This window comes from Vulpes lagopus, chromosome 4, assembly GCF_018345385.1.
Source record: "Vulpes lagopus strain Blue_001 chromosome 4, ASM1834538v1, whole genome shotgun sequence".
NCBI lineage: Eukaryota > Metazoa > Chordata > Mammalia > Carnivora > Canidae > Vulpes > Vulpes lagopus.
In genome coordinates this window covers 99,813,069-99,828,724 of record NC_054827.1, presented here as the reverse complement: position 1 = coordinate 99,828,724, position 15,656 = coordinate 99,813,069, and the positions used below count along the sequence as shown (strand labels likewise).

Below are 15,656 nucleotides of genomic sequence, written 5' to 3'. Positions count from 1 at the left end.
ATGTATGTCATTATGTAAAAAAAAAATGCAAGTCAGGGTAAAGAGAACTATTACTTCAACACTGGTTCAGGTGGTCTCTGGATGTGGCCAAAATCGTGACATTGAGGGGACCTTGAATTCTACTGATCTTAGGTTTTTTTCCCTAATGTCAGTGGGAGGTTCCAGGATACTTTTCTTAAACCTCTAACTATATACTTCTCACTCTTGTGACACACAATCAATACCATTTGGGAATTCTTTCTGAAAAGCTCCTGTCATCCCTTTAATACAGATTCCAGCAAGTCACCCAGTGGGCTTTCCAGGATGGGCTGCCGATCCCCACCCAGCCCAGCCCAGTGGGAGCTACCACCGCACCTTTATGACCAGCACCGTTGACTTTCCAATCATTGGCTTTCAGGTGTGCTGGCCTAGATGTCTTCACCAGCAGGTGCTGGACATCCCTCCAGGTTAACTGGTTACTGCAAACACAATGACAGACCAATGAAGCCCACACATATCAAAAGGACGGCCACCCAGGTCCATCAGTGGTGGTGCATCGGGAGCCAGCCCCAAGTTGGGACTTGAGGAAGCCCAGAAGATCCATTTTTACATAACCTCTATGTAAAGAATGGTTTCCAGGGATTAAATTCTAAGACAAAATAGTACAGTGGGTGACCTCAGATCCATAGCACTAAAACTCTAGCCCTGCTGCCAAGGTGTACCTGAGTGTGAACAAGGGCTACAGAAGAAATTGTAGCAGGGAGAGGGACATCCTGATGTCTCTATTGGGGGCTACTCTTCACCAAGACAAGCAAATTCCACGGTGCATGAGAGCACACTTAAGTCATCATCTGCCCAGCCCCACCTGGTGTAGATCCACCTGCTACCGATTATCATTCGAGATGTTAGTAATTCTAAATTTCTTTAGAATTTAGAAATGCTTAAATTTCTTAAGCATTTGTTTGGTGCAAAGGGGAAATGTTTCACACATGCCCACTATCAGAGTTTTTTGAGTCTATGAAACATTGTCTTGCCTTTTTAACACCACAGGAAACCAGGATCCAACTTACAATGAGACTCTATCATCACCCCCTTAGCCCACAGCATCAAGACCAGGTCCCAAATATCAGGAAGGGAGACAGAACATGAAGACTCCTAACTCTGGGAAACGAACTGGGGGTGGTGGAAGGGGAGGAGGGCAGGGGGTGGCGGGGAATGGGTGACGGGCACTGAGGGGGACACTGGATGGGATGAGCAATGGGTGTTTTTCTGTATGTTGATAAATTGAATACCAATAAAAATTAATTTATAAAAAAAAAAAAAAAGACCAGGTCCCAGACAGAGGCTGAAGTACCCTCTGTGCAGCCTGCACCTGCTCCTCTTGACTAGGGCCTGCCCCCACCCACAGTGGCCACAACTATTTTTCCTGTCACCTACTCTTTGTGTGTGTTTAAAAATATACATAACATAAAAGTGACCACCTTAACCATTTTTCGGGGCAGAGTGCAGAGCCAATTAGTACCTGTACATTGTTTTACGTCCAACAAAAACCACCCATCTCATCTTCCCCAAGTGGAACTCTGTGCCATCTCTGCCCATTTCCTTCTGCCCCCAGCCCCTTCCTTGACCACTTCATTCTGCTTTGTGTCTATGAATGTGATGACTCTAGGAACCTCATATAAATGGAACCACACAGTATGGGTCCTGCTGTGAGTGGCTTATTTCACTCAGCATAACATCCTCCAGGTCCATCCATGTTGTATGTAGCAGGTGTCAGAATTCCCTTCCTTTTGAAGGCTTGTATGAACCACATTTTGTGTATCCCTTCATCTCTCAGCAGGTACTCCAGATACCTTGTCCTTTTGTCTACTGTGAGTAATGCTGCTATGAACATAGTGTACACAGAGATCTTTAAGTATCTGCTTTCAATTCTTTTGGGTATATACCCACAAGTGGAATTATAGGATCACATGGTAATTCTTTGTTTAAGCTTTTGAGGAATCCCCACACTGGATTCTACAGTGGCTGCACCATTTTACATTTCCACTTTGGAAAGTGTTGTCCCCTGGGACCTCACTGTGGTTTGAGTCTTGGAGCACACATGCATCCTCTCTTGGGCCTCACTCTGCAGTTGCTAGCCTCAGTCTTCTTTGATTTCTCCAGCATGCTCCTGCCACTGTAAGAGGGCCTCACTGGCCTCCTAGCCACCTCCCCACAATGATGTCTATCAGTGAAGTTTCCAGGCCCTTGCTTGGCTTTCTCCCTTTACCTAATGCCTCTCCTGAGGGCTCATGGCCAACCTCATCATTCAGGGGTGATTCTGAGGCCCCACATGGCCCAAAGCCTCTCACCCTTACATACAGGCATAGGCTTTAGAGTTCAGCCAGAGCTGATGGGGCTGTGCTCCTTGTTACCTGTGTGACCTGGCAAATTACTGCTCCTGTCAACAGGGCCTTTCAAGGATGGCTATAGCCAGTCTACCTAGGAGTTCAGCAACAGATGTCAGGCAGCATGAGCTTCAGAGTTCAGGACAGAATGGGTGCAGAAAGGGAGAATGTTAGAAATCATCTCATTATGAGGACGTCCATTTTATTTTGGACTCTAATAATAAAAAAACATACAGTTGTAGGGGGCCCTGGGTGGTTCAGTTGGTTAAGCATCTGGCCTTTGGCTCAGGTCATGATCTCAGGGCCTGGGATTGAGCCCCACATTGGGCTTCTTGCCCAAGGGGGAGTCTGCTTCTCCCTCTCCCTCTACCACTCCCCTGTACTCTACTTGTACTCTCACTCTCAAATAAATAAAAAATAAACAAAATACTATAAATAAATATATATAGTTGTATGAACAACAAAGCTAAGACATGGTATTGAAAATGTTTTTCAATGAAGATGGGACTGATGAGAAGTCCCAAGAGGGCCACAAACCAGGATGACCTTTGCACCATTCTTACCCATGAGGGTTTTTCTTCATTTTTGTTACATGCTGTCCACAGGCCCTCCCTGACCCCCTGAGACCTTCTCCACTCAGGAATATTTGGCTTGGTCCTGATGCCTTCTACAGTAGAAGTGAGCAGAATTTGAAGGCAATGCTAGGCACGCAAGCAGCAGGCCTACTCTCTGGACATCTGAGCTATCCTGGTCTCCAATCTCCTCACCTCGGGTCTGCAGGGTCCCTTGTTATAACTTGTCCCTTCCTTGACCAGTTCTGCAGGTTTAAATGCTCTGAGCTGAAGCTGTTTTCTTGACTAGCATGAAGTTTGCTTGACAAGCTACCTGGAAATTTCTGAGGAGGAGCTAAAAGGGTGAGGAAGATGACTACCAGAGTTTTCATGTGTCCATAGGCCAAGTTTAATGGGACAGGCTGGCATGAAATGAAGCTTATTTTCTATTTAGTTTTGACTAACAAAATTCCTTGCGTGTTTCTATTATGGAATGGAAGGAAATATAAAACAGTGAATTGCTAAGTTTGTGAATGCCACTTTCCACACAAGTAAGTAATTATTTCGTGTTTTTTTTTTTTTTTTCCTAAAGAGCCTCAGGACACAGAAGCTAACATTTTGGCCTAAAAATAAAAAATATTTAGCTATTCCTTTGTTAAACTGATAGCATTTGAGTTGTATGCTCTTCGCCTTGGACAAACCAATATGTAAACATTCATAACTGTCAGGATTTAATTAACCCAAATATGATTTTCTGAATCATTTAAAATCTTGACAACAACTGACTATCTCAAATGGCAGGGTTGTTCTGAGCTAGTTTTGATGTCCAATCTAAATTTGTTTTTGACACCATGATTGTATATGTAGTAAACTCTCTCTTCTCTCTGATCATCCAGACACTAAAATTCTAGAGTTTTTATTTGGCTTGTGACAGATAAAATGTCACCACTGCATTCTCAGTTTTATTAACTAAAGTTTATAAAGAGCACCTGTAGCAGCCCAAAGTGGAATTTTGGTCTGTGACACAGAATGGGAGGTAGGCTTGGGGTTCTGGCCCACTCAGCAATCTGTGGAGATGGTGAGTTTTAAAAAAGAAAAAGAGGGGGTAGCCCAGGTGGCTCAGGGGTTTAGCACTGTCTTCAGCCCAGGGCGTGATCTTGGAGTCCCTGGATTGAGTCCCACATCGGGCTCCCTGCATGGAGCCTGCTTCTCCTTCTGCCTGTGTCTATGCTTCTCTCTCTGTGTTTCTCATGAATAAATAAAATCTTTAAAAACATAAAAAAAAAAAAACGGAAAAGGAAAAAGAAGGAAAGGAATCTCTTCATATCCATTAAGGGTGGTCATAAAAAGGAAGGAAATCCTGACCCACTCTACATCATGGATAAACCTTGAGGACACTGTTACGTGAGCCAGTCATAAAACACAAATCCTGTATGATTCCACTTACATGAGGTGTTTAGCACAGTCAAACTCTTAGAGACAAAAGGCGGAATGGTGATTGCTAGTGCCTGGAGAAGGGTTCACAGGGAGTGTTGTAGGCTGAACTGTGTCCTCCCAAACTTATATATTGAAGCCCTCACCCCTAGTCCTTCAGAATGTGACTTTATTTGGAGACAGGGTCTTTAAAGAGGTAATTAAGGTAAAATGGGATCTTTAGAGTGGGCCCTAAGCCACTATGACTGGTGTCCTTATAAAAGGATCTAGACACACACATGGATGGAAGACCGTGTCAGGACTCAAGGGGAAGGTGGCCATCTACAAGCCAAGGAGAGAGGCCTCAGAGGAAACCAACACCGCTGGGCACCTTGATCTTAGACTTATATCTGCCAGAACTGGTAGATCATTTATTTCTTTTGTCTAAACCTCCCAGTCTGTGGTATTTTGTTATGACATCCTAGCTGACCAGTGCAGGCAGATACTGCTTAATGGGTTTAGGATGATGAAAATGTTCCGTAGATGAACGATGGTGATAGTTACGCAAGGTGAATGTGCTTGATGAAATGTCCATTTAAAAAATGGTTAAAATGGTAACTTTGATGTTATGTGTATTTTACTGCAATAAAAGCAAAGAGAAAACAAAAGAAAAGAGGGGGAGGGAAGTGGGAACTTACTTTGCTTCTAAAGCCAAGGCGATGATGCCCGCCACCATGGGGGCTGAAACTGAGGTCCCTGTGTGGCCGTCTGTGCAGCGCTGCCGCAGATCCGTGGTGACCTGGGTGACAGGGCAGCAAGAGGTGAAGTTAGCTCTCAGAAGATGTCAGAGGCTGCTCAAGATGCTATGCCTGGACAGGTGTGGCCCCTAGTCGGAAAAGATACTACACAGATGTATCTCTGCAATCAAGGTTTGTGTCTGCTCCTCCCTGCTCATCCACTTTGCTCTTATTCGTAGAACACGGAACTGCTGCAGGGGTGAGCTAATCACAGGGTGGGAACAGGGAGACAAGGCAGAGAAGATGAGCAGCAGGAAGCCGTATAACCTCACTGCTGCGGAGTGTGGGCTAAGACACAAAGATAAGGCAAAATGAAGCAAAGAGGGGTCCTCTGTGGCAGAGCCCCCAAGCCAAGACCACCTGCCATAGCCCATGTTAACAACCCCCAAGTCACATTTGACATCAGAGCAGCTGGAAACACGGCGGTAGGCGGGGGGGGGGGTTGCGCAAGTGACCCAGAGACCATCTCTGCCAGATCAGAGACCAGTCACAGAAAGTTACAGATCACTCCCCACCAGGACATCCTCCTCAGATAGTTGACAGTGTCCCAAAGCACCCAGTTCCATCTGCAGCAGCAGAGAAACCTGGAGTGTTCTCTACCTTCACAGGGCCTGCTGTGGGAGACGACAAGGCTGGCCACTCTCCTTGGGAAGAGCTGATTGCACACTGGGGAAGCTCTGCAGGCCTTCCTCTGGGGCATAGGCTCCCAGCTGGGTGGGGATATTGATTCTGGACCTCTCTAGTGCACAGACTGATTTGTACCTTGCCCATGAACTGAAGTGGAGAAGCAGCACTGTGGAATCACCACACGTGGGTTCACGTGTGCCAGATGAGATTCTGGCCCTCAGCTACTCCTGTGCGCTCTGCAGGTGGAATTAAGGTAGTTAACCAGCAGACCTTAAATCAGTGGGAATATCCTGGATTATCCAGGGGGCCTGATGTAATTGTAGGGCCCTGGAAAATGGAAGGAGGCAGAAAAGTGTGTCAAAGAGCTGAGGCAGAAGGGGGACCCAAACCATCTTTGCCAGCTTAGAAGGGAGAGATGGGGGAATGGAAGCCAAAGAATGTGGGCAGCCGAAAATGCTGAAAACAGCCCTTAGCAGACAGCCCACAAGGAAATCCGAGCTCAGTCCTATAACCACGAGGAACTAAAGTCTGCCAACAACCTGAATGAGCACAGAACGAATTCTCCACGAGAGCCTCTAGAAAAGAACCTGGCCCAGCTGGCACATGGATTTCAGCCTCTGGAGACTCAGAATACAGATTCAGTCAAGGCTGCTGCACTGCTTGGCTTCCTGAACTGTGAGATGAGAATTCTGTGCTGTTTTAAGCTGCTAAATTTAGGATAATTTGTTACAAGAGCATAGGAAGCAAGACCCACACTAAATGCAAGATTCCAGTAGCCGAGCTGCATAGCCCTGGAGAATGAATTTCCCCAGTCATAACAATCTAGATCCTCTTTCTAGCAGAGCATCTTCCATCCTCACAGGTCGGTTGGGCTGACGATCACCCAGTGAGACAGGATCCAGCCTGTCTCACACACATATACTGGGAAGATCCCACAGAAACCCTAGCAGAGACCTGCCTCCTCCTCTCCCTGATATTAGGAGGGGCAGCTTAGGGCAGGGAAGTTGGGACAATGATGCATCTTCTGACCCTGGGATCTTCATCTGCAAACAGGCATCATGATACGTCCTTCACAAGACTTCTGGTAAGAGTCACAGCTGGTACCTGAGACATACTGGCATTCAGTAAGTGCTGCCCAGGGAGGGACACTGAGGGTGTCTGGGTTAGGAGGCCAGCCTCTAAGAAAAGGCTATGAGGAAGCAAGCAGAGGGGCCCATCTGAAGGGAGGGAATGGCTCAACCAAGGCGGGGCAGCCCCCACTTCCTGAGACCCAACGTCATGCATTTGGAACTCTGCTCAAGTTTAGTGAATGAAAGAAAGAGCCAAGGCATGAATGAGAGATGCTCTGCTAGGTGTTGTTCCTTTTATTGAGTCATGTGTCAGCATTGGGCAATCCCTTCCCCCAGGCGAACACTGGCATTTGCTGGACAGAGAGGAAAGGAGAGCATGGGTGGGACAGATCCTGGATTTCCAGCTGACACCTGCCTGAACCAAAGAGATTGCAAACTGCCAACCATCCAGAGCAGTTACCCATCCCCTTGTGGGTTCTCTGAAGGGACTCGGAGCAAAATCTTGGCTCTGGTTGACCTGAAAATGACATCAGCAACAACAACAAACTTGACAAAAATACTATCCACACTCAAAGAATCCCAAAGCCCAGCACGGCAGGTACAACTAAGTGATTTTTCTCTTTTATCCTCCTCTCCACTATACCCTTCTGACCCATATGGTATTGCTCAGAGAAGAGAAAGAAAGAAAGAAGAAAAAAAAAGAAAAGAATTAAGGCATTTTATGCCTAAGATGCCTGCTCACGCAGTATGATTAATTAAGCAGATAAAGCTGCAAGCCCTGCTCCCAGGAATGGGAGACACAGTTGTCCCAGCATGAAGCCTCTAGTACAAAGTGTTCGATGACACAATCTCCACCTCATACACCTCCAGCCAGCAGGCCTGTTTAACAAGACTCCAGCAAGTCTGTGTTCAAATGAGCTAGATGCCTAAATGAACAGGACACCGTTCAGAATCTCAGCTGCCTGTCTCAGGGGTGCATGCTTCAGTAGAAAAGGAAAATAAATTAATACCTTAGTTAACTAGCCCGGGCTGCTACCAGGCTGGCGGCCCGGCAGCCGTGGCCGACCCTTCAACTGGTACGGAGCAAAGTGGAAAACAGGGAGCTTATATGCTCCCACAGAAAGATGTAAAAATAAATTTGCAAATAATTTCTAGAGATGTGGCTTGGCAGCAGGAGAAATAAAAAGATGCTAGTGAGCTTGCCTGAAAATTAAACCATGTCTGGCCAGCTCCCCGGTCTCATTTTTTTAAACGTCTAAAAACCAACTTAATGACTGTGCATTTGAATTCCGCATTAATTTCAGCTCAAAAATCCTCCCCCTTCTTACTTTGCTTAAGGTAGGAGAGCCTGCAGGGAAGGAGGAAGCACCAATTCCACCCATCTACTAAAAGAAAACAGTCACTTTTTAAAAGATAAATCACACTTGATGTTCACTGAAGTGAGCGAAACAGACAGAAACCACGGCACAGTTTGAAGTGTCCAGGGAAAGTCCTTTTGTTGGGGAGAATGAATGGCCCAGAAGAACACTTGGATCTCCAAAATGTTTCAGTATAAAATCAAGACTTTCTCTTAACTCTATTTGGCACACTGACACTGAACCGGTCACTTGGATCCCAAGCAGTGTGACCACAGAAATTTAGAGAGCTAAAAGGAGACATGGCACAGAGAATGCACCCCATTCTTAAATGCTATTTTTAGATCCCTAAAGCCAGAGAGGGTTTTAATTGGTATTTAGTGCAAAAATTAGAAAGGCAGGGTCTGAGGATGGTTGCCAAAGGACTGGGGTTTCCCTCTAGGACAATCAGCTCACTGATGGGTGAGGTTGGTACTCTGGGATCTGGTTCAAACTGGCCTCAACCTGGCTCATCTTTTTGCAAAGAGGGAAAGAAACTTCCCCCAAAGGGGTGGAAGGCGTGCATCCTAAGCTCTGTCTTGGTTAAGAGCACTCACGATTTTCCGCTCATAAAACGCGCCGCTGCTATAGGTGGTGGCCAAGGTGGATGCACACTCCTCCAGGTACCACGGCTTGTAGCCATTTTCCGTGGTGCTGCTCACGGAGATGGTGTAGATGCTGTTGGTGTAGCCGTCACAGGAGCAGTGGTCCCCCTCTCTCCCGCCATTCCCTGATGCCCAGACGAAAATGGAGCCCAGGCCCTGCCGACCCTAGACAGGAAGAAGGAGAAGGTGTCAGGCCTGGTAGTCAGAACCTTGCAGGTTGGGTCTCGCACCAGCAGAAAGTCCTTCCTTCCAAATGTCCCTTCCAAAGGGTTGGAGAAGGATGTGTTCAGACTATTTGGATGCCACATGGTTCTGTGGGCTCGTTTTTATTAATGGAGCACTGCTGAATCACAGCATGGCACTGAGAAGGTGGCCCGGAAAGACATCTCTGTTCCTCATGGGAAAAGCAAGGGCCCTCAAAGAGATATTCTGTCCCAGAGCCATGCCTGTTATTTCCATCATAATGACCTATCATCACAAAGAGCAAGCAGTGCCACAAGTATCACTGAGATGAAAGTTGCTGCCAAATTTACAACATTAATTTTTTTCAAGATTGAAAGGGCTGGTCCTATGGGCAATGAAAGAGCTGGTCCTGTGGGGCAGAGGGCGAATTTTCCTAAAAAACCCAGAAGAAGAAGCACAAGTCTTGGAGAACAGGTAAGATTTTGAAAAGAAGGGATGGGACAGCAAATTCTGGGTGAAGGATAAACAGGTAAAATGGGTCATAGTCCATAATGCTATGGCCTCTTGTGGCCACCCTGTGAGAGCTCCCCAGAGTCTCTGCCATGGGTAGTCATTAAAGTAGTCAGATGAGGTACCTAGGTGGCTCAGTAGGTTGTCTGCCTTGGGCTCAGGTAATGATCCAGGCATCTTGGGATTGAGTCCCTGCTCAGCAGGGAGCCTGCTTCTCCCTCTCTCTCAGCCCCTCCCCCTGCTTGTGCACTCTCTCTCTCTCTCTCTCTCAAATAAATAAATAAAACATTAAAAAAAATAGTAGTCAGATGGTCAATGCCAGCCAAGGCCAGCAGCCTCACCTGTGTGTAAGTTTTCATTTATAAGAACATATAAGTGAAAGCGAATCTTTGAAAGATAGTGGCTCGGTTCTGGCAGCTGTTTTATCCCACACTCATAGAATCAATGATTTCTGACCCAACCAAGTGCCTGTCCCAGTCACAAACACTAGTTAAAGATGAACTAATCCAAGATGGAACTGACCCATTCTGAGTGGCTGGACCTGTTGGTGGTACACACCCAGCCCCAGATCAGTGCCAACACCCATCTCTGTGAAACTGGACCCACAAGGGCTGATAACTTTGGTGTCCTTGCAAGCACCCTCCTCCCCAAACATGTGGAAGGAAACTGATACTTCTGCTCAACAACTGGCCAATTTAAAGAAAACTTGCAACAAAATCCTGAGATCTCCACAGAGTTCAACTCAAGTTTTGCTGTCGACTGGATGCATCACACTCACCCAGAGTTCAAATCCACCTTGGGGGAATCCCTGAGCAGCTCAGCAGTTTAGCGCCTGCCTTTGGCCCAGGGCCTGATCCTGGAGACCAGGGATCGAGTCCCACATCGGGCTCCCTGCATGGAGCCTGCTTCTCCCTCTGCCTGTGTCTCTGCCTCTCTCTCTCTCTCTCTCTCTCTCTCTTTCTGTGTCTCTCATGAATAAATAAAATCTTAAAAAAAAAAAACAGAAACAAAAAACACAAATCCACCCTGGGCTGAGCAGACCCACCTGCTCTGAAAGCCTCATGTTCCTCCACTTTGTAGACCAAGTAGAAAAAGATTCTGGCCTTTTTGTGCCTATTTGTCATGACTCTGACATTTCCTTCAGTTTCTAACCAGAGGCTCTCAACAGAGCCCATGGAAGATCCCTTAGGCTTGCTGCTCAAAACTGCCTTGCTCATTCTGCTTTCCATGTCTCCCAGGTGGATCTGTCCACATGGCCAAGAGCTCAACAGAAAGGTTACTCATATTTAGCAAAAAAGGTCAACCTTCTGGAAAGCACAAAGTACTATAGAAATGGGTATGGTGTGTCTGGGCATATAATTCCCTATATGGAAAGATTAATCAGAAGCTAGTTCAAATAAATTAAAATCAAAATGGAAAGATATTAGGGTGCCTAGGTGGCTGAGTCAGTGAAGCGTCTGTCTTCAGTTCAGGTCATGATCTCAGAGTTCTGGGATCGAGCCCTGCATTGGGCTCCCTGCTCAGTGGGGAGCTTGCTTCTCCCTCTGCCTCTCCCCAACTTGCTCATGCTTCTTCCCTCTCACTTTCTCTCTCTCTCAAAATAAATAAATAAAATCTTTTTTTAAAAAAAGAGAAAGGTATTTAACCCATCAGAGCCTACTTTATTCCATGAGAATCATCTGTAAGATGCTTCCCACTCCACTCCAAATTATTAATGAAAGGCTGTCACTTTGCAAAGTAGGGCCCCCAGACAGTACTCCTTCTACTTGAGCATGCACGCAGGTCACTGGGAGTCTTGCTACATGGCAGGCTCAGACTCGGCAGGTCTGGGGTGGGGGCGCAGAGATCCTGCATTTCTATTGAGCTCCCAGGTGATGCCTATGTGGTTGCTTCTGGACCCCACTTTGAATAACCAAAGGGCTGAAAATGCCAAAGGCCCGCATCTTCCACCTCACGCTGCACAGTTATTCCTTGACCAATCCATTCTCACAAGTGTCAAGGCCTCAGAACATCTCTCTTCCTCCTGCAAATTTTCCTAAAGAGGACATAAGGATGAGGTGGAGGAAACACCTGAATCAGAGGTCTGAAGAGATGTTTTAGCTGTCTCTGAGCATTTTATATTTTCACTTCCCAGGTCTTGGAAGCCACGGGCCAGAAGCTATAGGGGACAGTTCAACCCTGGCCATGAACTTGTGTTTCTGTTTAGGAAAGTTACAACCTCAACCCAATCAAAACATATTTCAGTGCCTTCCCCGGGAGGTGGAGGGGTCATCTGTGAACTCCAAAGCATGGTTTCTGAGGGGTTGCAAATGCCCGGCATCTGGACAAGGCCAGCGTTTCCAGCCTCAGCGAGGCTGCCTCTCCGCTGGGGGATGACAAGCCACGTGAGGAGTCAGACTCACTTCTATGCCAAATTATGGCCTCTGAAGTCTCCTACCACCAAACCACATCACCTACCAGAGATGAAGTTTGACTTGACAGAAAAAGATTGTAGCTGACAAATGGGGCATCGAGGAGGAAAAACAGATGGGGGAATGTGGATTGGTTTGAGATCATCACATTTCTAGGAGATTTTCAGTGACAACTTCAGACAGCTATGATTTAAGGCTCCCTATATGACATATTTTACTTCAGAATGACTGGGGAAAAAATGAAATGACCTCAGCATTTCAAGAAACTGTGACAAGAATGACGAGGAGCCACATGGTTCCCTCTGCAACTTCCTCACTACCCTGACAGCCTGATAAAGCCAATGCTACTTGGAATCTGAAATGCAAAGAGCCCCTCACTAAGGCTCCAGACTTTCCAAAGTCCTGTACAGATTCAGTCTACACAAAACTAAGTGGAGTTGAGATACCTAACAATCATTTGAAAACCATCACTGACCTCTCCAGGAAATGCGGGGTCCTGTCCTAAGACATCAAATCTTTCGATATCATTTTATAGCATGACACAGGTTTAGGATTGATGCTGTTCAAAGCAGTATCTTCCACACAGAAAATGTGATCTCTAATCTACAGTTTAAATTAAGCTTCACTTTTAGGGTGTTCCACTTGTCATCAAGAGTGAGATCCATGTGATCTAGTGGGTAGCAGAAGCTGAGCACTGGAAAGATATTTTTACTTGGCAGTCCCTTGTAGGCAGCAGGTGACTTGGTCACACTTGACCCTGCCAGCATTCCTGAGCCAGCACCTGGCACAGCTCAGGTGCTCAGCAATCTGACGGAAGCAGCCTTTGCATTTTCTTAGAGTCATGGAAGACAAAAGAAGATATATAGTATCCCAAGCATGACCATGAGGTCAAATGCCAGGTTGGGGACATTCTAAGAGATAAAGATTCAAACCTCATAAAAAAGTCACAGAAAATGATCAGGACTAGGGGATGGGCAGGGGAGACAAAGAAAGGCTGCTTTTAATGTAATCGTCTGATAATATTTGATTTGTTCATTAAATATTTATTAATCACCTTTTAATCACGGCACACAGGTTATAATAAAATAAGGACCTCAGTATTTTAAGTATTTTAACAAATGTTTTAAAAAATTTTTCTTATATTTTAAATTCAATTTGCCAACATAGAATATAACACCCAGTGCTTGTCTCATCATAAAAAATGTTTTAAAGCATAAATAATAAAAGGGACTGGAACCACTCCCCTTTACAACCATACTGTCCCATCTCCCTTAAGAGAAGTTGGAAATATGAATGATGGCCCAGGGATGCTTGGACTTCCTGCCCAAAGCCCCACCAGCATGACCAGGCCATATCTTAAACTCTGGGCTGGAGCTTGTTGAGCCACCCAGGGCTACCCAGCCACTGACCGCAGCTCTGTCTGTCTGCTCCAAGAAGCTGTCCTCACCCAGAAATCTGCCTCACCACTTGGCTTATAAGAACTGGGTCATCTCCAGATCCTCTCTCCCCTTCCCCTGCAATTTTGACTCCCAAGGATCCAGAACTAATGATCACAGAGTGACTGTGGGTAGGCCTCCTGGCCCGAAGAGGAGAAGCCTGCCAGCCTCCTCTGCTTCCCCTCAGTCAGTCAGTGGAGAACCCATGCTTGGATGTTTGCTCTGTTTAGTCCTTGGTGAGGCACTACCCAAGAAATCCTAAACATGTTAGGCTGTGTGCTGGCAGTGAGGTCAATAAGGCCAAGACTTTCTGTTCAGTGGCAGGAGTGGGATGTTGGGTTAGTGCACAGTCCATGATGGACACAGGAAGCTCCATGGCTGGTTGTTTCTCTGGGCAGGTGGTTCAAGGCCCAGGACACTTCTTCTGCCTACGCAGTTCAGGTAACAGGCCAGGTAGTTAGACTAAGACCCCTACTGCCCACCTGCACACACCCCTTAGTTGGGGGCTGTCAGGCTTCAAGGCACAGAGTCCTGGGCTTGGTGGGTGACCAGCCAGCACTTGCTGGAATAGCCATATTCTCTACCAATAGTTTGGTAGAGAGCCACTTCCCTGAGCCCCGAAATGACTCCTCTATCACACTGGTCGAGGCACAGCAGGGCCTTCCTAGTCCCACTTTAGGACTCTGGCCTGTGTCACTCTAATTTTTTTTATTGTTAAAATTTTTTTTTACTATTTCCCCCACCCCTGAGAGATCCACCGTAGCCCGGATGACTCACACCTTTTTAATGCCATACTCGAAGGCCTGTTTAGCCAGTCGGCCAGGCCCGTCCACCGTCTTCCCGTCGTCGTCTGGCCCCCAGCTCGCGCTGTAAATGTCGATGTAGTTGGGTCTGATGCCCAGCGACTTGGCCTCAACCACATCCGTCACGTCGCCGTCCAGCATGCGGATGCCTGAAAGCACACAAGGGGGCTCCGTGCACACCTGCTCTGTACTTTTCAGGGCCGCACAGACTGTGACCCTGGGGTGCAGGGGACCCCGGGTGCAGGGGCACGGCCGGGTAGCCCCACACAGCTCAGGAATCTGCCAGCGTCATTCTGGAAAACCTTTCTCCCCATCGTGTGCCAACCGATGTGAAAGAATTCAAATGACATCTGGGGCCATGTTGTGGCATCCCCAACACATGACATCAACAAAGGAAACAGAATTGTTTGGAAAATACAGGATTTAAACAGTTTCCTTGGTAGCACGATGTCACTCTGGCATTGAAAAATGGAACATAATATCATTATTACGACGATTATTTTTATAATAGAACTCTGGAGTCATTTCCAACTTTCCCTGCTGTCAATAGTTTTTTTTTTTTCTTCTGTTTCTTATGTCTCTCTCTCTTTTTAAAATATTATCATCTCTGATTTGTAACTAGGAGTTTTTAACCTGGAAGACAGAAGGCCATACTGTAGCCCATCAAGGAGGAGCCACCTTATATCTCAATGTGCATTCAGGTTCTGTGTTTCCCAGGGGGGGTCTTTAGATGCTGGGGAGTACCACTTCAAGAGCACCCTAAAAGGAGAAGGAGGGAGCCATGAGCCTCTCCCAGTGCCTACCTCCTCGGCTAAGGGTCCCCGCCTACCCCACACCCAACATTTGCCTCTATTAACTCTGCATCCAGCAGGTGTGATGTCCCTGGGCCTGACCCAGAGAGGTGGTCTCAGTGATGCTGGCCCATGACTGGGAAGCAGAGATAATGAGAGCCACCAGCATGTCCTGCTTGGACACTAGTAAATATATAAAATCAGTCCTCTTGGAGACTCAGAAAACCCCAGACCAATTGACCCTGGATCAGCACTCTAGGTGACTGCTCCATCCCCAGTCACCCTGCTCAGAGGCCCCCAAGGAGCCCCTCCTCCACTAGGCCAAGCTCCATGTGTGCAGTGGCCATGCCAATGAATTTTCAATCTTGAGCTATTTAAGACATAACAGAAAAGAGGAATTTTTTCTGATTATAAGCATCACATATGCTCTTTGCAGAAAGTTTGGAAAATAGAGAAATAACTAGTGATAATATTTTGGTTATTTTCTTCCAGTACTTTTCTTTGGCCACAGCAGGCATTTTCTCTCCAAGTTCTTTTTTTACCACAGAACTTCATACAGAACATTTCCCTGCACCATTAAAGACTCCTCTAAGACACGATTGTAAATGGTTGCAGCTTCCCCTCCTTTGCACCCCAGCCCTGGATGCAGTTTTGTGGAGCTTTGCCTCCCTGAGCAGAGAGGCCCCTAGCTCCCCTAGC

At 46.6% G+C, this 15,656-nt stretch overlaps 1 protein-coding gene across 2 annotated transcripts in view; it reads right to left on the bottom strand.

Annotated features, from left to right (window-relative positions):
- The window catches only part of PCSK6 (proprotein convertase subtilisin/kexin type 6), a 182,542-nt gene that overhangs the window by 68,850 nt on the left and 98,036 nt on the right, over positions 1–15,656 (bottom strand). For both annotated transcript variants that reach the window (XM_041752033.1, XM_041752034.1), the window contains exons 7-10: positions 14,143–14,315; positions 8,776–8,988; positions 5,029–5,129; positions 355–458 (exon numbers count right to left, since the gene is read on the bottom strand). In XM_041752033.1, coding sequence (XP_041607967.1) covers positions 355–458; positions 5,029–5,129; positions 8,776–8,988; positions 14,143–14,315 — 591 coding nt within the window. The remainder of the gene's footprint in view (positions 1–354; positions 459–5,028; positions 5,130–8,775; positions 8,989–14,142; positions 14,316–15,656) is intronic.